The 23,262-nt window shown below is 34.8% G+C and overlaps 1 protein-coding gene across 1 annotated transcript; it reads right to left on the reverse strand.

The window, feature by feature from the left end:
* Positions 1 to 1,796: 1,796 nt before the first annotated feature.
* On the reverse strand, positions 1,797 to 19,940 carry LOC129795171 (uncharacterized). The gene is made up of 2 exons (XM_055836247.1): positions 17,152 to 19,940; positions 1,797 to 8,045 (listed from the first exon to the last, which is right to left on the reverse strand). Exons 1-2 carry the CDS (start codon positions 17,442 to 17,444, stop codon positions 7,529 to 7,531), a joined length of 810 nt encoding a protein of 269 aa, XP_055692222.1. The 5' UTR covers positions 17,445 to 19,940; the 3' UTR covers positions 1,797 to 7,528.
* Positions 19,941 to 23,262: the final 3,322 nt, after the last annotated feature.

The raw sequence follows: 23,262 nt of genomic DNA on the forward strand, positions 1-23,262 counted from the left end.
TGACTGTTATCTGGAACAACAAATTCTTTTGTTTTCTTCTATAGAACGACAACGGAACGATTTAAAAACATCAAGTGTCAAAATCTTACAACAATTTACTTTTAAGTTATTACAAAAGAAAAGATTTTATCAGAATCGACTCCATAGATTGTTTAGTAAGTGTATGAGTAAATGTTGATTTGGAGGATCTTAATTTTTTTTAATGACCCAAAGACCTGTAAGGTAGGATGAAATAATCACCTTGATTTTCATTTTCAACTTATGTGCGATTCAGAAAAAACTAAAAATTTAAATTCATTGGCGGTTCTTACTTACTTACTTACTTAACCGGCACTACAGCTGGTCTCCAGCCTTGGCCTGATCGAGGATCCTCCTCCATCTGTCCCTATCCCGCGCCACTGTCCGCCAGTTCGGCACCCCTATTGACTTGGCGTCCTGGTCCACGCCGTCGATCCATCTGAGGCTGGGCCTTCCTCGTCGCCTCGTGCCATAGACTCTACCCCAGAGGACTTTCCGGGCTGGGTCGTCTTCATCCATACGTGCTAGATGACCAGCCCACCGCAGTATATTAAGGCGTATTTGCTTGACGACATATAACCTCTCGGTAGCGCTCGTACACCTCGTGGTTGTATAGACTGCGGAATTGTCCTCCCTCACATACTGGGCCAAAGATCCTTCGCAGGATCCTTCTTTCGAATACGGACAGGAGTTCGCATTCACTTTTGCTAAGTGGCCAGGTCTCGGATGAGTATGTGAGTACTGGCAAGATCATGACCTTGTACAGCAGGAGCTTTGTCTTGATGGACAGGTGTTTGGATCTGAAGAGTCTTGATAGACTGAAGTAGGCCTTGTTTGCTTTTAACAGCCGCGCGCGGACTTCGGTGGTGGTGTTGTTGTCGGCTGTTATTGTGGACCCAAGGTAGACGAAGGATTCTACGACCTCAAATCTGTAGTTTCCGACTTCTACTTGACCAATGTTCTCCGTAGATGAAGTTGAAGTCGTAGTTGGCGTTTTTGCTGACGATGCCACCATATATTTTGTTTTGTCCTCGTTGATGTGCAGCCCCAAATCTTGCGCAATTGGCGGTTCAAGAAAATTATAATTTAATCTTAAAGTTAAAAACATTTACTATTTAGGATATTTTTCACAAGGAATTCTATTCCAAGAATCTAAATAAAAAAGATAGACATTAGACATAAGTAAGCTCCTTGTCATCTTTGGGATTTTGAAAGCTCCAACAAGCATGGTTAAATATCTTTTGAATGTTTTCTACGAGAAGATTTTTTCATAAGCTTGAAAGCAAAATAAGTGAGATATTCTTAAATAATAATTTTCTTAGGAAAATTATTTTCTCGGCAGAAGAAGCGTCTAGCATCCTTTTGCCATGATTGACAGCATCTTGGTGAAAATTAATCAATTCCTCTCTGCCTTAAGGCTGATGTTAAGCTTAAGCGCTTGTATACTTACACTGTAGTGGTGTCCATTTCTCGCGAGCTATGTCGTAGATTTTCCACATCCGGAGATCAATTTTCCCAAGAAAAATGCCCAAGAAATGGATACTTTAACACGTAAGAAACTACACCATGGGAAAATGGAAATGATGTGAATTGAATAATATATGGCGAAGAGAGAGAGACAATTACTTTCACTCTGCTCTGGGTATTACGTGTATGCAAGTGGCGGGAAAGGGCGTCTCTCGCAGCATAGAAAGAAGATGAAGACTCAACTATCCGATGAATCCTCTCCGCATACATTGATGTAAAAAAAAACGGAAGAGCGAAAATAAATAAATCCGTTTGTTTTCATTTTTCCAGGTACATTTATTGTGGGAGATGGAACTCTACTACACAACATTAAATGATACCCATTGAGTTTAATATTGAATTTATCCATATAGTACATACATATAGTTTATGTATAGTATATGTATTCAATAGTAGCTTTATAAGTGTCAATTATCATTTATACTTTTCTGGCTACAGTTATATTTTCATCTAAATACTCTCACTTCCTCACATCTTCCATCAACTTCTCTTTACTGAACTTTTTTTCACCTTTGTCTCCACCTTCCTTCTCTGCACCTTTCATCGTACACGCTCTTCGCATTTCCACTTTTTTTTCTTTTCTTTTCTTTTTCCCCTTCTCGAAGGTGAAGATGTCATCGAACAAATAAGTCTTTAGAAGAATTTATATTTTATTTTAAAAAAAAGTCAAATAAAAAGAGCTGAAAACAAAAAAAAATGCAAAATATAAAAAAAAACCTATTCGGGTTATTTGATTATTATTTTTCTAAAACATTTTGCAGTATAAAAAAACGTCGGTAACCACAAGATTAGAATACAAAATACAAATAAAAAAGAAAACTAAAAAGAAGGAGTCTAAACAAAAAATTTCAATTTATATTTTGGTAATTTTTCTACTCTATTAATAGACACAGTTTATTTTAACAAAATAAAACTATTAAACGAAAAAATATACATAAATTGAAATAAAATAGAGAAAATAACGTACAAGATGCCCTTAATTGACTACAATTTATAATATTTTTTATCATTGTTTTTTTTTCATTAATCGTTTTCTTGTATATTTTAATTTATATATAATAATTTATAATTAATTGTATAATAAATCTTTAAGTTTCATTTTTGTTTCTTGTCTATAATTTAATTTTTTTCTCCGAGGATTTTTTTATCATTTTTTTCCTCGTGAATATCTTGCTTCCTTTTTTTCTTTAATTTTCATTTTTTTTCACTATTTGTAAGAATAAACACATTAATTTTATTATTTTAATTGATATAATAATAGTTATTGGCATTCTACTTTTTGGAACTGACTCGTTTTTTTTAAACATCTTTTTCTTTACAAGATTTCTAATCTTTGAATTTTTTTGTGTGCCATTTTAACATTTCTTTTTCTCTTGTTGCAACCTAATGTATTTTTTTTAATTTATACAAGACAAAGTTTTTTTTTTAAGAAAAAAAAAGACTCAATAAATAATCAGAAATTTGATATCAATATGAAATCTTTCTGATATTTTTGCTGAACATAAAAAAATATAGATGGAAATTTCTGTGGCCCACAAAATGTGATTTTTCACTTTTTTTATTAAATAATTTTCTCTTTTTTTTCTTTCAAAATTAATCACTAATTCAAGCACTTTTGGAGTTTTTTTTCATGGTTTTTTTTTTTTAACAATAATTTTGTATTTTGTTACGTTACTTGTTTAATATTCTGGCATATAAATAAATTTACGTTTCTGTTTTCTTCATTTGGTCCTAAATACAATTTCATGAGATTTTTTCTTTTAAAATATTTATTTACATTGAGTTTTTTTATTTTTAAACTCGAAAATCCCACCTTTATATGCTTCTATAATGTCAAAGACGAACAATTGCGAGCTTTTATATTTTTCACTTCTCACTAAAAGTGACTCGTGTGTGAATATTCTGCACGTGCCAGACATGAAATAATTCTCATTCGTCGCTCAGAACATTGATTAGAATGCGCAAGTAGGGAATAGAGTGTGGAGTTAATCAATTTGAGACAGTAGAAGACACATTTTTTTTCCAAATCATTAGCACAATATGAGGGAAAAACAAAACAATATGCTTACTTAAATAGTAAATAATTCGTAATATATTCATTTAGAGCAAGAACGGAAGAATACATAGACGTGTTCTCAATTTTCTTCGCAGAATCGTAAAGATTTTGTGACGTATTAGCTGTGACTTTTTTTGCCTCATGGAGACATGGAAGTCGTTTCATTAACACTTTTTTTGCACGAGCTTTAAATCTACGCAGTTGTATGTAATGTGTATGATTTATATATTGAAAAATTTTGTTATATAATTTGGTATTAGGTGCACTATTGATTGATTTTGCCTGGTTGTTTTAATAAGAAATTTCGGCTATATTGAATAATGGAGAATGTCTTAAGTAATTTTCTACACTGAAAGTTAATGGAAAATAAGTAATTAGATGTTTCTAATTACAGTGTAGTCTGTTCAAATTAATTTTGCATTAAAGCTCCTCCTTTAGATGGTGACGTAGATTCTACGAGGTACCTCTCATATTTACTTAAATTTCATTTTCAATTATTCCTTCGTAATCTATTCGAATAAATTTTGTACCACAAATAGAAAAGATATAGAAAAGAATAAGAAGAAGAATTGTCATGTAAAAAGACCTATGATTGGCTGAATAATTTAAGTTGAGAGTTCTCATTGGTCAAATTCTCTTTGTCAAAAAATGGTGAAGCTTAGTTGCAAAGTTAATTCGAATGGAGTATAATTGCTGTTTGAATTTAGTTTTATTTAAAGGCGGGGCTTGGGTATAAAACAAAATTAAATAAAGTAAAGCAAAAAAGAAGATATCTCAGATTTTTAATTCATAGACGAAAGAACATTTTTTGCCACAAAAGAATTTTTCCTTTAATTGAAAAATGATTTTTAATGAAAAGAAAGAATAACAAAAAACTATCCTAACGCTTCTCGACAATATTATGTATCTACTACTATGTAAAGTTTCTTTCTCTCGTTCGTGCTAATTTCTATACCGCAGCGCTTGTTTGCTTCATCAACGATTTTCACATTGATTTTACGCGTGAAGAATTTTCACGAGAGAAGGGGCAAAAATTTCAACAATATATACTTTAAAGTATATAATATTTTTCGTCTTTTTAGCTACACATAGCAAGTGTTTTCATTTTGAGATTCGATAGGGTCTCTACGGAGGAGGAGGAGGGAGGAGGGTGGGGAAGACGACACAGTGTTGTGTATGGAAGAAAAGCTGGATGGTATTTTGGCACAGAAATCCGTCCATGGAATATCAATTCGATGTGATGCCTTATTTGGCGCTGAAAAGGCGCGCGCATTGGGTATTGTTTGAGCACACTTGCATTTTTCTTCCCACCTAAATGGACATTTTGGATCTAATTAGTACAGTGTTGTGTATATAATATTTTAATTAGATATAAGCAGGCAACAGGTGTCAACTTCTTGCTACAATTTTCACTAACACGCTCACACCCGGACTAGGCATTTCTTAACACACTCGAAGAATTGATGCGTGAAAGTTTTATCATCCTCTTTTTCGCTGTGTGTCTCTTTTCTCTTTTCCACCGTGTGTGCTTCACCTCCGGAGTGTGTCTTTTGGTAGTCTGTTCCGTTTTTTTTATTATTCGCTTCTTCTTTGCCCTCTCTTTGTGCTAATAAACTAACCTGCCTTGATTTCTCTGATTTATGTACTCTCTTTTTTTCCTCCTATCATTACACCTTTATAAATAATATTGTGTATGTGGATTTTTGCCATGGGTGGTATATAAGGTGTGCAAGTACAATTAGATTTTAAGGTTTGCTAATCAGCTCTTTCTTCGTTCCATTCGCACAAACTCATTCCATATATAAATATACCCATTTTGACCCCATTTTATCCTGCATTTCCTGCAGACACACACAGAGAGAATTTTAGGGACTTGTGTTCTGTGCTGGAACATTTTAATTTGCTGTAAATTTTCATGGCAGTTTTCCCGCACAGCAAAACTCCATCTAACCGAAACTAATTCAATAAGACTTCTCATGCTTCGTCAGAGGTTGCAGACGATCCTTAAAGTTTTGATGAATTCTAAATGCATCCTAAATCTGTTGCATAAGTTTTATTCGCTTATAGCGTGTAAGTTGATTTTCAAATTATAGAAACTTATTTTTCACACAATACATATCTGTCAAAAACGTGATATTCTACCTTCCAAAAAATATGCCTTTTGCCAAAACATCCCGTTGATTGAATGACTGTTGTTCGTTAATTTTGGAATTAACACGAATTTTGAATTAAAACTTTCTCGACTTGAACGACATCTGCGGTAGATTTGGTAAATTATTTAAAAAAGAGGGCAGACATTTTGAGAAAACGTCTGGTCTGGAAATTAAAGGAAAACCTCACTACCTGTGTGAATTTAGTCGAAATTTTTGCTTTAGTTATGCTTAAGAAGTATTAAAGAGAGAAGTTACAAGTTTATAGGAAGAATTCTAGGGAAAAAACAGAAAGAAAGGAAGAGGATAATAGCGCAAAGAGTTAAGAGAAAAATCATTTGAAAATTAAGAAAATTAGATTTTAATTTATTAGGGCAAAAATCAGCAACAAAACATATACGACGTTTGTTTTGGAAACTTCAGAGACCTGAAGAACATCCCACACGAATCGGAACGTCAGCGTAGTAAAAAAACACCCGTTAATACGAAACTCCTCATTTCAATTTAATTTTTTAAAAGGGTTTTCACGGAGACCATTAATTGGATTATAAGAAAATCTACGTCAAATCTACATCTGCTAGAATTTTTAGTCTCCAAAAGCAACATAATTAAATGAAAACTGTGAAACGAAACGATCGTCTGAAAAAAAGCTAAATGTCCAAAATGTAGTGAGAACATGCAGAAAAACATAACGTCTATATTCTTCCGGTTGGCAGCAATTTATCCAGTCATATTACGTTTTACACAACTTTATATAATTCCTTATTAAATAATATCACAGCTCAATAATGTGTTGTGTTTTTTTTACGGTAATATTCTCGTGCTTTATTATTTTACTTTTAGGAGTTGCTCCTTCGGGAGGTTCTCCAACCATTTCTCTTTTCTTTGTATTTTTTCTTTATTTACCATTCAATTAAGTCTTTAAGCAGACTATCTGCTACCCAATATAGAGCACAATTTGGTAAGGTATTTGATTGTTATCATTCTTAATATAATTTTTTGATTATACACCTTGAGCTTTCGGCGGGAAAATTGACTCTATCGCACCAATAATTAATTGCTATAAAGAAAAAAATCATTGTGGAATTTTGTGACATATTTTTGTGTGTCATGGTGAGATATTATAAAGCTCACGAAGCAAAAAGAAATAAACTTTTCACATTTTTTTTTCTTGTTGTAAAAATCATCTCAAAGGTGCGTGTTTTATACCTGTATGTGTGTGTATATGTGCTCAAAAAATCGGGCCGAATATAAATTGTAAAAATGGTATATAGCTTACAATTTTTGGAGAGTTTGGATTTTTGTCAAAGACGCGAGAAAACAAAAAAAAAAGTTTGTAATATAAAAAGTGAAATACGCCTCTATAACGTGAATGTTTGCTCGAAATGGTTGGAGTGAATGTTTTGCAACAATGCACATTTGAGTGGAGCCGATGAAGAAAAGAAAAGGAGAAAAAAACTCCAGAAATGTGTACGAAGGAGGGATAAAAGTAGCAAAAGCATTGGCGACGCATTGAGATTGCACGGTAACATCTAAAGTGAATTGCTAAAGGAGAATTGGCAATTTTATAATTGCATTGACGACCGTATACTACTGAACTCAACACACTATCCCTTTCTTTGTTTAGCGCATTTTTTTCTCATTTTCATGAAAAATCGATGATTTCATCTCTTTTTTTTTGGAAAGAATTAAAATATAACGAAAAACAAAATTTGTTATCTTATGATGACTTTCAATGTTAGTTGATGTACTGAAAATCACCATGGGGGAACCTGTTTCACGTTTCCAGCGACGCTACGACCAAGTTGTGGAACACACCATTGTCACTCATCATGGCGGCTTGGCCGCAGGAATCACCCAGTCGTAGTGTCTCCATGATAACTTCAAATTCACGCTGGTTTTGGTTGAGATCGAGATTGAGGTCTAGCTCGATGTCCGTTTTGGGCCTCTTTTCCGCCACAAGGGGGCAATCATCGATACCGGATAGGAGTCGTGGACTTGGCAGGTAGAATTGGGACAGTGCTTCACGTACCAAACGATCGTTGTCCTCCTCCATTCGCGTCCTTTTGCGCGACACCATTGCCTTCTCCAGCTGTTCAGCCCCCTGCGTTATTTCCGGATCAACGAGTGGCATTGCTGCATCCAGTGCATTGATCTCACGGTCTAGGGTCTCGAGATCAGCATCTGTTGCCGATGAGACACGCTTGGGTTTTACTGTCGTGGCGGGAACATCACATTTGTTGCTTGACGAGCTGCTAATTTGTGAGGGATTGTCCATTTCGGACGTCTCTGATCTGAAAATTAATAGAAAAAATAAAAATTATATTTTCCACTTTTACTTTCTTTCAATTTTTTTTTTACTGAATGAGTATCATTTCTATTGCTTATTCTCTCTCTATGATGACGATGTTGAAATTCTTTTCTAAACATAATAAACTGCGTTGATATACCTATTATATATAAATTGCTATATGTACACGGAATTGATCTCTGATCCATGTAGCCTTCACGTAATGAGAACATTCTCTTATTTTAGATTCAATCTCCGATTGTCTGGTCAATAAATTATCAAACTTATCAACAAGTTCCTGTGAGAGAGTAATTCTTCTCCCCCCTTTTCAATGCTTGCTACAAAAGCATTTAATATTATAAATATTAGATGAGTTTTCTGGAATATATAAAAAAATGTCTTATTACCTCATATCTATACCCAACGGCTTTAACACGAATTTATTGCTTTTCGCATGAAAAACATTTAAAATTCCCGCTGAGGTGCAAACCCTGTTCCTACATCAGAGTACAGACAGAACACAAAAAGTATGTTTTTTCGCAGTAAAAGCAACGTCATCACTTGAGTATACATCACGAAATAATTACAGAGTCTTCGTATAGTACCGCAGAATTGGTGAGAAAAACAACTCTATAGTGTCGTCAATGTCGGAGAAAAAAAAACTTTAGCGCCATAGAATCACATTCCAATTACGTTGCTGTGTATTAAATATATTCATCATAATTTTAAATTTGCGTATGAAACATTTGCCATTCCCCCCAATCACGCACACAGGCATTGGTGTAATTTTTATTTTCCTCCTAATACGAATTAAATATTCTTCTTGTAAATAACATGCCTTATGTCTTATCAGTTGGTGTATTTGGTTGTTAATTAATTGCATTGAGTTTGAAACGCGGGATAGGAGGAATATTAGCATGACGGGGGATAAAGAGATATATGACGTCGTTATATATACCTTCTACAAATTCACAAATCCATATAACCATTTGCAACACTCTCCATTATGTGTTGTACATACATATCTCTACATTATGTAGGAATGAGGTCACCTAATCAATTGCTAACACGCAGTCAACCAATATTGTAGAGGTTAATATCATTTTTATGTTCACAATTTCCTAAAGGAAAGTCTTCGAAGAAGTGTGAGGTAGTACAGAGAGGAGCTTAATCGAGTAAGGAGAAGAATAAAGTGATTTATTTTCATCACCAGGCATTCCGTACACTGTAAAGCAATAAAATACTGAATTTTCCATGCTACAAGTATAATAATTGATCATTTACACAATAGACAGCATCACCGCCGCGATATACTCAAGAAAATTACCAATATTACTTTTTTTGCTAGCCAGATTTTAATCCAATATTGCATGGACTTTTCTTCCATTTAAAATAAATCAATTGTATGTGAGATTCTTCATCACCTTGAGCTCTATTTTAAAGGCAACCTTCCAGCTTTGCTCTTTATTTTTTTCATTCCATCTACTTGCACAGTATAGTGCAAAATGGAGAAGAAGATTGGAAAATGAGGAGACATCAGCATCTCGCGATTGTTTGCCTAACATTGCAAAATCCCCCCATTTTATATTGATTTTTCCATCTGATTCAATGTGCATTATTTAGTTTTTTTTCATACCTATACAGCATTATTTGATGCAATGCGCGAGAAATAGCAATTGAATTTGAATTAGCACGCACATAAATTAGTGCCTAAATTGGTATTCGGAACATAAGTGGGCTCACCAGAGAAGAGCACCAATCATGGATTTATCCATTTTACATTATAAACCGAGTTTTTTCAATATATATTTTTTTATTCAATGCATATTTGCAACAACTAATTTGTTACCTTTATTGAATGTAAATTACACGTAATATATTTTTTTTCTTAACCATTGAAGAACGATCAGAACGTCAAGTTGGGTTTTTTAGTGTCTTGGAGATGTATTTTTATGTTGATTCAATAATATAGATTGAAGTAATTAGTTTAAAAAAATTAAAACATTTTAATACTCTGTGTGTCTCCCTTATTGACTGTTCGAAAATATTTTTGACTATAAGATCTAACATTATTACAGTAGAAGTCCACATCAACGAACAATCTGATGTGCTACTCTCACGTATTAAAAATAATGCGCGAGAGTAGTACATCCGATTGTTCGTTGATGTGGACTTCTACTGTATAACATTAAATTAATTAAGTTACCTACACCATTTTTAATGATCATAATTGAAAGAACATTTTAAGAAGTTTCTAGTCTATTTTAGAGCAATAAAAATGATTTAAAATGGATTTTTAGTAATTTTTTTTTAATAAAGTAAGTTTTTCACAAAATTTTCTTACCTGTGAACTATAAAAAGTAACTTTTTGATACGATTCGTATTTTAACAGCTGAAAATTATTGTTTTTACTTTTTAAGACGTAAAATCTATAAAATTTATAACTCCTAAAGAATGAATCAAATTGACATTTTTGTTAATTTTTTTTTAATTCACGAACTAATTCTATGTATCAGAAGTGTTTCTCGAGCTCAAAATATAGCTTTAGTGTTTGTTCTATACCCCTCATGGGTTGGGTATACATACAGAGGGTTAATCCAAAAACACTATACTCTACAAAAAAGCAATTCAGCAAAACTATTTTCTTTCCTTCAATATCTTCAACAGTACCACATCTTGTACCATAAAATGAACAAGATTTCTTTAATATACAAAATAACATAAACATCAGAATGTATAAGTTAATTATGAATAATTAACTCCTAAAGACTCAAAGTATGTGGTCATAAAAAATATTGCTGCTCTTAAAAATAGGAAAAAAATCTACAAATAAAAATCAATTATTCTACTTATGACTATCTGCACAAGAATTCTCAATAAGAGGGATTTTCAAGAATATAATGATATACAGTTTCCATTTTTAGTTTACCCAGTTTGCATGACATATAAAATGTCCATATAATATTTTCTTAAAGCTAACATTGGAGAAATTTTACTTAATTGCTCGTACAGCGCAAGAAGAAATTCATTCATCTGACCGTTTTACACCTTGAAGATTGTGCAGCAAATTTTTTATGTACATTTATCATTATTCCATAAATATTACTGTTCATTTTTTTGTGTTGTATATTATGTTCATATGTGTGTGAAAATTAAGAGGTAGAAAGAGGGAGAGAATAAGAAAGAAAACACCCATGTGAATAATAATAACTACTAACGGTGAAATTTGTTAATTCAACTACATTTTGCGTGACTTCCACTGTGTGGATGAAACATCCTCCTCCCTTTGAGATCTTTTTTTTCTACTATACTTATATACATAATACAACATGCCCGATGCGACGGGAGATATATAAATTAAATACCGACGGAGGAGAAGCAGTGAAAAAAAGCGCGGTATTCACTCAAATCGAGCTATTGGTAGTTAATAGCTTATGTTGTAAATTAATCTGATCTAAAGCAGCGTTTTATTGTGATTCCATCTCAATTTCTCACGTCTCCCCATTTCACCTTGTCAGCCACAAGTGTGTACCTACATACATATATCCGCGAAAACAAGGTGTGAGTGTAGCAAATTGGTTCACTATCTCAGAAGTGGGATTTGCGCGGTGTATCTTTTGAATGTAGTGCACAAAACCATTTTGATTCTCTCTTCTGGGCTCTTTTTCAGCAAAAGATACTTCACCGCACAACTGTGGAACCGCTAGCGGCTGGTTCACTGACTACAGAGTCCATGGTGAGATGCTTTATAGTCCGCCAAAGAGACGAAAGTTTTATATATACAGCCCCGTCTTTTTTTATTTTATTTCGCGCCATTCTGTCCTCCCCGAAATACACACCTAACGTTCCTCACGTAGGTGTTGGACCGCGCACTCATACCGAACGCCGATTTCTCGACAATTTTCCGCACACACATACATCAATACAAGGTAGGAAAAAAATCTACTACCTAACTCCTATACTGAGAACTCAGCTGATATGACGAAAGACACATTCTTTTTGCGCGCTTTGTTTATGTTTTTTCTCGTGTTTTTGCCACAATTTCAATTTTTTCCCCCTTCTACCACTTTCTTTTCTCAGTCTCTCTCTCTCGGTTTTTTTACAACCTCTCCTCACTTAATAATAAAACATAATATTAGCTGAAGTGAATTTTCATGCTATTTTGCTATGTACATTTTTTTTGCCACGCTAATCTCACAGCCATTGCAATATACAAAAAATATGTCGGCTATTTTATTGATATAACATCGCTCTGCATGGCCAATGGTATGAGTAGTAGTATGTCTACAAGAAAATTTGAGAGTTAGAATAGTATATCAAAAAGCTATGCTATAATAGCTTTTTTTCTCTCATCATAATATCATTTGTCAACGAAAAACTTCCACATCTCAATATATACATAGGAAATCGCAAATTAACGTCGCATGTATGAATGGCGGCGACATAGCATAGTGTTGGTCTTTTACTCATAAAATAATGTATACGACGAAGTTGGAAACGTCCACTATTGTCCCAATCCGTGTCGACAAATATTTTTGTTTATTCCAGAAATTATTTAACGAAAAATGTGCGCAGTTTGTGAATCAATATGCCACTGTATGCTCTTTCTCCTCTACCACCGAGCGACATCATAAAAGTAAACAACCGCGGTGGAGTGTCACAAAATTTGTATTCATTATGCTTGTGGGAAGGAGAATTGAAGCGACACATGGGTGATATTACAAGGCGATTTTTGTGAGGTGACAAGAAAGTGGAGTGACCGAATCCAATGTTGCGCTTTTGGGTCTTGACTTTTACCACTGTCACCCACCTATAAAATTGCCATAAGCTACCATATTTCCTTCAAGATAGTAAAAATAAAATTTACTCTTAAATTTACTACATATACTTGGTGTAGTCTCAATGAGACACAGTTGAGTGTGTAAAAAACTATATATACGTACAAGTTAATTTTCTCACAATCTTCCGGGCATGAAATACAACTATTACTTTACGCGTAGAAAAAGTTCAAGGCTTTCGTTTAAAAATACTTAGCACTTTACAAAGCGACGCAGCTCCATATGAAGTGAAAACGCAGTTCTTCTATTTATGTATTATAGCTAAGGTTGCTCAGGCAATGTTCCGTAACGTATATTATAATATTAATGTAAATACTAGCAATATTTTTTTGATAAATTATCTATTTGATTTTAGATTAACCCTTTGTGACACCTTTGACAACCCTTTCTATGGGTGTAAAGTAGTTAAATTTATTATCACCATCATATTCTCACTCTATTACTATATATTTTTGTTTTAATAATGAGGCATAATTTTGAACATCTACAATGTTCGTTTAATAAATTTTATTTCAATGTATGTTTAGCCAGTTAAATATTTAATTTGACAGAAGTGTGTTTTTGACACTAGTAAAAGTTTGACATGTGTCTAAACATTGACCAAATACTTACACCTAAATCGCAACTTCATGCATTTTTCCATTGAGAAAACATAAATAGTTAACTAAATGTAAAATATAAAATTAACGCAAAAATTATTTTTAACTTTTTTTTTCATGTATGAGCATAAAAACATATTGAGCTGAGAGCAGAAAAGAGATCACCAGAGTAAAATAGAACGAAAAGTAGTGCAATGAAGCAATTTACTTTATTAATTTCACGTTTCCTATTTGTTCGGCGAGACTTCATTTCTAATCAACGACGAAGCGACAATATGCTATGTGGAGATAGTCCAAAGCTCTGGATGCACCCACACATCTCCTCGAAAAACCGTGCATACACTTCGACACAATGAGACATGGATATTGTCAAAAAATAGCGATGGGGATGGATGGAAGTTGATGTCGAAACCTTATTTTCCATCAACTCTGGAAGATATGCATGTTCTATTTGCATGCAAGATGAGTAATTATCGATTACGAAATATAGATGTGCTATACATTTCCACAGAGTTGAAACTAGCCACTTGAGATTGTTCGTTGAATAATAAATTTTAACATCAACTTGTATGATGAATGCAAGAAGAAAATATATAAAGGAGAAAACTTATGGCTTGCCGACAAGAATGATGTATAAAATTGAATGAAAGAGTCACGGGGTGATCAAGGAGGAATGTTGAAATGAAGTTATAGGGAGAGAAAAGTATTCGAGACTTGTTTGCGCACATCAAAATCTCAGAGAAAGATGTTCCTCTCATATTAAGTTTGGGTCGTTTGTAATCAACTTTATAATTTCTAAATTAATTTCAAAGATTTAGGATTATTTACTTATAGTTTACTGTATAATTTACATTTATTGTACAATATGTAAGGTAAAAGGGTATAATCTCACAGAGTTAAATAATATCTGAAATAATTATCTTTCATTATGTACAAATATCCAATGGAAATTGGCAGGTTTGTGAGATTGCTAATTGGAAATGTTAAATTTTGAAATAATCCAAAGACTATATCTCTCAAAAACTTTATCATACACAAACAATCTCCTACATTCAGTTGCAATTATGAAAAATCCCGAGAGATTTCCAATTGAGAAAATTGTCAATGAAGAAATATCACATCTCAAATGTTCACCCCTATTGAAACATCATGCATTACAAGCCCTCTGTCAATTCAATGTAATTGCCCATATTTCGAAGTTCCTTGTGCGCGAAAAGGAGGTTATTCGGGGTACCCCATCCATGATCCATACAGTCTATACCATTAAGGGAACCCACAGTACAACCCCTTCTTTCGACCTCATCACAAATTCCTCAAGGTAAGACTGTGTTGGTAGAATAAATAGACCTTGATGCCATTTTATGTATACTTCATATATAGGTATGTAGCAGGAAACTAAACTAGTAATTTTTGTACATGTTGAAATTCCTCATGTCTTGAAAATTCGTCTCTGGAGCAAAAAAGTACACGCACAACATTGTTGCGCCAGACAATCTACCCACCTAATATTACGGGAACAATTATGTTGGGTAAAATATCTATGTCAGTTTTCGCGATACTTGTTCCGAGTACAGATTACCTGTGTTGTGTAGCCTATATACTATACTCTTTTTCTGTGCACTTTCTCTCTTTTATGTTTTTTTTTCGGGGAGTAAAAGAGAACTAACAAGTGTCAAATAGATTTAATAGGCATGATGATTGGAGTTATTTATAATCCGTGAAACTACTGCACCGCAGGAGTGAATTTGCATGCATTATGTAGTACGTGCTAATGTTCCTAAAATTAGACGATCGTAGGATATTTATAGTTCTGGCGTTTAATTAATTTTGTATAAAATGCTACAATTTTATTACATTCTCACCCAACTTATATAACACCAACTCTTATACAGTATGTATATTTCTCTACCGCGTATACTTTTTTTTTGAGTATGGAGTGTGAGATGAGCACTCGTACGACGTCAACGTCGTCATACTTATGTTAACCACCAGTTAGATAAATTTTCTTCTTTTCCTTCTCACTGGTGTTCTACATTTTTTTCCGTCCTCTTCTGTCCTCCTTCGTTTTCCATATAAATACACCACACGCCTTTTCAGCACAAAATAATACCAAGTGCTCAATATATATAGGGAGGGGATAATTTAAAAGAAGAATGAGAGGAAAATGAAAGAATCTTGAATGAATATCAAAAAGACAACGACCCCTACACTAAATGGATTATCGCAATTGATAATCTTCATTGCAAACTGAAACTTTTTAGTATCAAATTAATCATAACGCCATATAGAAATGAAGTGCAAATCACGAAAGTAAAAATCAATTTATAAAATGAAGGAACACATTGAGTTTGCTCGTTTAGATTCACCAACTAAAAACATTTTACATACTACATATAAGTTGATATATATAGTATAGGTAATGTACTACAGTACATCACACCAGTTGAAAGTGTATGTAATCTCTCACTTGGCTTTGTTCACCCTAAATCGAGGTAATTCATGCGCCAAATGACGACAAAGTGTAGAATTAGCAAAAGCAACAATCAATAAATTAACTCTGATAACCGTATCACATTTGTAATGTTTAAGCTTTTATTTGATAAAAACACATTTGCCATCATTTTACTTCCACCATTTGGAAACCTCAACCACATTAAACAGAAGTCAGTTGAATACATATAACTAATATTGAATATAATGCTGAGTTGAAGTGGCTCTTTTGGGTCAGTTGATGGGTTCTCGTTGAGTTTAATTTGAGTTTTTATGATGGAGCTACCTACCTATATAACACTTTTTGTAATGCACAAAACAAATCCTGTCTTTTTGGTCATTAATCCATGCTAATTGATTAATCTTTTATTAAACAATTTTCCTAAAAATTAACCAGAAATTGAACATTATGAGACTGACTAAAAACTATTAGTAGGTAATTCATTATCACTGCTAATTTTTATTTACCTCTAAAAGTTACATTTTGATAATAAACTTTTAATAAACATTAGTAATTAACTATTAAATTTACCTATCAAAAAAAGTCACAGAATTTATTATTTTATGATAGAATCGGTGGAAACAAAAAAAAAAGAATCTCAGCATTTTTAGTGGAATAGATACTTTGGGTAGTGGTGGGTATGTCTTTCAGACTATGATAGCAGTGTGTAATTTTCTTTGCACTCTCTCTCTCTCTCTCAAATCTTCCTCTGTTCGCTAGATACCCGAAAGTTTGGTTTTTTCCCCGAAACTTTACTCGTCGAAAATTGTCATGGCACATTTTCCAGAACTATATTTGCTTTCATTTGCAATTTCGTAGTATTTAATTTTTTTGTTGTATGTATAGTACATACTTAATTCAAGACTTTTGCAAAGTTTATAATGTATATAGAATTTTCCATACCAATATTTGCATGTATAATTTCTTCTTCTTAACATTCATAGATACGTACTATGGGGGAATCCTCTTTACGGGGAGAAGTAAACGTTAAATGCTATGTATATAATAATAATGTATATAGCATAGGTAGGTGGTATGATAGAATGAAAGCCACTCAACGCGTCCAATGGTCTTCTCATGCTATGAATACAGTCTACCGCAGCGCTATATGTGTGGCGCTACATCGTCATCATAGGCAACGGTTTTATGGGGTTTTATGTAACTTTTCGGTACGGTACTTACTTTGGTAAATTTGCTAAATATCTGCTCTGCTTCTCCCTCCGCACTTCATCCGTTAGCCGCGAATATGTGTTATTGATGCAAACACTCCGTCTCAGATTTGCCTCTGAATCCTTAATCTTTTCAAGTTTGTGTGCACACAATTGTAATATCCTTTTCCTCTCCTCTCTCAGGCGCAATTTTGCCGAAATCATCGGCACCCGTGGCCTATTGTGTCGCAAAGGTGATGAACGCGGCGGTCCGAACATATCCGAATCGTCATCGGAAGCATTTAGTGTGGTGGTGGGGAGAGTCATGTTTGCAAATGTGTGCAGATGATGATTTCTCCTTCACTTGTTTGTTGGCTCTGTATTTGATTTTTTTTGCTCGCTTTGCCTTCTGCTTTACCGCTTCGGCTATGGGTCTCTCCTCACGTTTTTTTTCACAGTGTTATTTATATTGTTGTAGATGTGATAATATAGTAACTATATATGTATGTATATATATTGTTGAGATATGGTTTTCCCTCTTAAGCGTTTATGGGTTTTTACGGTTCGTTTGTATATGGTGGTACAATATTTATTATTTAATATGAAATTACTTTTTTCATTCGTTCGCAGTGTATATGTGTGAAAATATGTTCACACCGTAGAAGTAATTTGATTGAGAAAATCCCTTGGAATTTTTGCTTCTTTCTTTTTATGGGAATCTCCCTATTTTGTCCTCTATATGCCTCTCTCTTCTCTCCGTATCACAAGATTCTTCTTCGTCTTACAGCTTGATGTACAAACACCTGGATGATGGGGCTTTATTCGCGGTGCTCTGGAATTTCCAAACACCCCCCTTGTTCTCTAAACAAATGTTTATACGGGGTGTGTGCTCCAGAGAGTTCCAAATCAACTTTGGATTCACTTACGGTTGAAATGAAGCGTAATTTTATGCAGCGTTCACACTTCACGGTTCCTCTCTATGCTCCATCGACAGCATAACTCGATTCGCGAGTGTGTTGATGGTCGATTGTTAACGAGGAACTTTCTAGCTGGCGGTCTCAGGCACGCACACCATTCAATGTATAATACTTAAACTTGGGGGCATTTAAACCGATGCGAGAGAACAGTGTTCACCTCTATCAGCTGTTGAACTGCTTTTGCCTGATAGTTTCGAGATCGATGCACTTGGCTCTCCCCCTTTATCAGTCTCCAACACCTACGTAGTCACCTTGCCAAAAATTCTTCACACACACCTCAGTCTCTCAAACCTTTCACTATTTGTGAATTCAACACTTTTTTGTGTTTCTATTGTTTTTTTTTTCTTCTCTTTACTTCAATCTTCAAAGCGCCCGTATCAAGTACACCACACTGTGAGTATCCACGGTAAATATTAAATGTGGATACCTTGAAAGTTTATCGCTCACTTATTTCCGATAGTAATTGAATATAAATTGTGCGTGACAATACAGCTTACAGTTTCTCTCGCTCCCCTCTGTATCATCAAACAATTTTCTGTTTGTGGGGAGTTTATTCACAAATTATGTCTCATGTGCTAATTTTCCACACCAAATTGATTTTATTTGATGTAAGGAGGATTTTGTGGTATATAGTACTGTAAGTCCTTCAGACAGAATTCTCGCGTAGTCTGTTGCGAGTTCTTTGTTGACGCTGTTGCTTCTGGCGGGCACAGAAATATTAATTGTGGTGTGACCGCAATTGACACAATTTGATCAAGCGTACGCCGTCCTCTTTGTATCCAAAAAATCACACAATACTACAGAAAAGCACAACACACTTGAGAGTGAAAAGCGGCAGCATAAAAATGTGTGATGCTATATATTTTGGTGTCCTAAAAATAGTCCAACCGCAGCACATATATAGTTCCTTCTGTTAAAGGTATATTTACATTCAATAAGCTTCACTCTCTTTCTCTTGCACTAATCTCTATTTTTAAAAATATCAAAGCTGAATTACACTCAGCTAAGCAATCTGTGAAATTATCCTATTCACCCCGATTATTGTACAACACTTATTGCTGGGCTCCCGCCAATCAGTTGGATGATTGGTGAAGACTGCAAAAAATTGGCTCAATAAGTCACACCAATCACTTTAAATCACATTCAGAGAAGTTATATACTGCTCGGCCTTGCCGCTAGCCTTTTTCTTTTTCCTCCACTTTTGTATTATTTTTTTTTGTCTCTTGCACTTTACGCAGAAGAATGTAGGTTACGTCAAAAAAATAATTAACGTGTGTGTGGAGTCCAATTTATACTGTCTTAGATTACAACACGAAAAATTAAGAACATGGAGTTGTAAAAAAAAGTATATTCGCTGACAAATAACAGTTAAACTTGTGAGACGTCTAGTGTCAGCGCGAAGATTCAGCAATACCACATCTTCTACAGTCCATTGTCTATATCACTCCTCTTTATTACTAGGAAGATACACCACACCATTCAATTTAAATATCTTCGCAAGAGCGTCCTGTTAATTTGTCAAAATATTGTCAATAAATCCAGAATAGTTTTTCACCCTCAATAACTTCTTATTTCGTTTTTGTCTCTCTCGCAAAACTCTCCTCGCCTCCCGTTTTTGAGATTAATAGCTTTTCAACTTGTATGTCTACACTGCACACAAGAGAGTAATATGTAGAGTATGGGGTGGGGGTACCCTATCGTTAAAACGACTTTTGAAATACCACACGCTGTACAATTTTGCGTCTTCACTGTTGGAACGCTTTCTTCAGACTGTCGTGTAGTTCGCTCTCAAGTAGCCAACATTGAGCGTTCTGCTGCTGAGCTGAGCTGCTACTCCAACTCTCATACACTACCTTGTTGGCAAAATGTGTTAACTTGCTCGACTCTCTCTCTCTCTCCGCTCTTGCTGTCGTGCACGCATACACTTGTACCGTGGCGGCCTCACTTTCTCACTTGATGCTCTACTCAGGAACAATCCTCGATATCCCTCACTTGATTCCCGCGATCTGGCACGAGAGGCAAATAAAATTTCAATTCACTCATACATGTTTAGGCGGTAATGGGTACCATTGCAAGGTGTAGTGGTGTCCTTGCTCTCCCACTCTCTCACTCTCTCGCGGTTTATGCTGTATTCTCTCTTTTTTAGTAGTGGGGGGTATTGAGCAGTGGCATTTGTGTGTGCGTGACAAGTCAGTGGTAATAATTATTATTTCACATTTATGACTTCAGAAGCGATTGTGCGCCTTTAACAATATGATACAAACGGCGACAGGCATTCCGTGTAGCTATCTCTACTTTACTTACGCCTTTTATGCGGATACATATGCACCAAAATGATTCTCGCGCAAACTATATATGTAGCATGATTGTGATATGCTAAGTCTGCGACGAAGAGAAAATTGTATATATACATATGTATGAAATATTGGTGAAGGTACAACAGCTGTCAACTCTTGGTAGCCAAGAGCGCGCTAAAGGCGAGTAGCAAGTAGATTATTATTGAAAATATATCTATATGTTGATTCCTATGACGCCGACCACTCATTTGGCCATCGTAGCCAATTTAGTGTGACACCATAGAGAGTTAGTGAGAGAACTGAGAGCCAATTGAGCGCGATACTACAAGAGATTTCGAAGAGAGCATCTGCTGGTAGGGCCAAGTGTGATCTATGATACAATGTGTCATAATAGCGATAATTAATGATATGCGACACTCCCGAAATGTAAATTGCTGAAATATCGACATTTTACCATTTACGGAAAATTTCCTTCACTAAATCACTCTTCTCGCTTAGAGATTACCAAATTGCTATGTATATGCTGCTATATATGTATATTGTATAAGTATATATTATGTTAAGAATAAATTGATGATGTCTTCGGATGAAAGTCTGATACACAAAATTGAAACCAATTGTGTCATTTTACATTGGGATTAACTTATATGAGAAATCAGATTTCGCGACTTTGTAAGGTGATATCAGAATACACATAGATATCAAATAAAATACGAGAAGAATATTTTTTTCTTTATGCATTTATGTATCCAAGAGTCATAAAAGAAAACCTAAAACTGAAAAATTGCAAAATTTCTGCCTGACTTGGGATGGGATTTAGAATTTTGCAGAAGTGGCTAAACATATAGTCATACATTTAATCGATAACACAGGCTTTGGTGTTGTAAAGTCAAGGGTAAAGTCGAAATATGTTGTATACATCTTTACATACAATTTATTATGTAGGTATATAAGTTACAAAGCAGGTCAAAAGTAAATTCAGGATATTGGAATTATGTCATACCTACTTACTTATGTAAAAATAGTTGGGCAAACCAAACTATCCTTAATTTTTATACCTCAAATTATTTTACATTTAAAGATTTCTTAATTATATAGGTTTTTCCATATACCTGTGCTCGGATCTAGGTAGTTACCGGTTATATCACTGCCAATATATGTAGACTGTATGATTTGTTCCTAAAGCTTTGATTTGTAGGCTAGTACCAATATAGTTCAGGGGTATTACTCCTCTAAAATTTACCTAGAGAAAGTCAGAAACAAAATGTATCAAAATACCATATAGTTATGCTGTAAACAACTACATTTGTTTTAGAACAAAAACGAACAAATAGCTGGTATTAGCACCTAAATTGGAATCAAAATCGACTCAACTTATACCTTCTTCGTAGTGAGTTCTAAGTAACTAAACTACCCTAATCTAATTTCAAACTAACCGAGTTATTCAAAAGAAATGCAGAGAAAAGCCAAAGTACAATCTTAAAGCAGGAATGGAAAATGACTAACCAGTCTACAACAATAGTGCATCTTATGAGTCATAAATAATTTCGAATTCTCAATAATTTGGAGCTTGATTTTTGGGTGTTGTCGGTGTTATGCGTTGAGCAAGAACAATGACCAATAGTGACGTACGTGGTATTTTTTTTCGACCTTACCCTTTGCGGAATTCAACACTATCTATGCTGTACATAGACGTCTTACATCCGCTCAAGTAAAAAAGTGATTGGGGAATCAATCAGGGAATTAGGCTGTCGATTGATATTCATTAATTTTATTTCTTCGTCATCTACAATTACACCATATCATGTAGCACATTAGACATGAACCCAATACACCCATCTGTATGTTGCTTCTATTTGGTATGTCCCCGATAAGATAAAGTACTCACAAGTGAGAAGGGGCACTGCGTGAAGTTGTGTGAATGATCTCGGCATTACTCAGCTTGGTTGTGTCGATGTGTAATTAATAAAGCATGAAAATCGTATAATTCACTCCTATCGCTGAATTACAATTTGCTTTCTCCTGTTGCTGGTGACTTTGTGGTTTTCTGGTGAGGGTTGCTTTTTACGTGGAAGAACCCCCGTATCCAGGGCAGGGTATACCAAGAGGGGGGATCTGTCTTTTATGTGGGTGAATGTGATCTAAAGGCACTCTTATGACTCCGTGGGTAGTTTCCGAGTCCGTCGGGGATATAATTCATTGTATGTTTTTCGCCTCTCCGCCCCCTCCCGAAAGACCTTTTATTGTCGCTCGCGTCCGCTTCTTTACTTTTTTTTCTTCCCCATTTCATTCGGCAGCTCGCACGTGAAGTGCCCCGAAGTACTCGCACCACTTAGGGAAGTGCGATTGGGAGGGCGAGAAACGCGAGGGAACTCCAAATCGGGTGTCCCTGGAGTGAGGAATGCACAGCTTGGGTTTTAATGCCCAAGCAACATCGCGCACATACATGTGCATCATCCCATGTGTTAGCCACAGTCACATCAGAGTAATGCTCGCGTAGTTCGGAGATGAACTTGGGGATTTATCTGTGGGGACACGCGCTCTCTCACACTTGTTTGTGTGCTGAAAAGCTCACAAAAGTGTGGCGCAAGTGGGTAATAAAGAAAGCTGCAAATTAAATGGATGTCCACCGTCTTTCGATATTCTCTCTTTGACTTCGCCATCGCGACGAACTTCTTTGTTTCACTCTGCATTTTATACACATATACACACCCTTTTTTCCAACTCACCACACTGAGCAATTAAACGAGGAGAAAGAGCTGTGAAACAATGGTCAAATGCAACATGTTAAAAGGCAACAATATGGGGAAATTGATCATTAGAAATGCCATGCTAGAGGAATTTTAATATACACTGCCAAGTGACGATTGC

The sequence above is a fragment of the Lutzomyia longipalpis genome, chromosome 1, assembly GCF_024334085.1.
Source record: "Lutzomyia longipalpis isolate SR_M1_2022 chromosome 1, ASM2433408v1".
NCBI classification, from domain to species: domain Eukaryota; kingdom Metazoa; phylum Arthropoda; class Insecta; order Diptera; family Psychodidae; genus Lutzomyia; species Lutzomyia longipalpis.

Excerpts from the sequence above, each read along its gene's own strand:
- LOC129795171 (XM_055836247.1), bottom strand. The coding sequence starts at position 17,444 with ATGACTCTCCCCACCACCACACTAAATGCTTCCGATGACGATTCGGAT. Across the intron at positions 8,046-17,151 it reads TATTTAGCAAATTTACCAAA|ATCAGAGACGTCCGAAATGG; the intron begins GTAAGTACCGTA and ends ATTAATTTTCAG.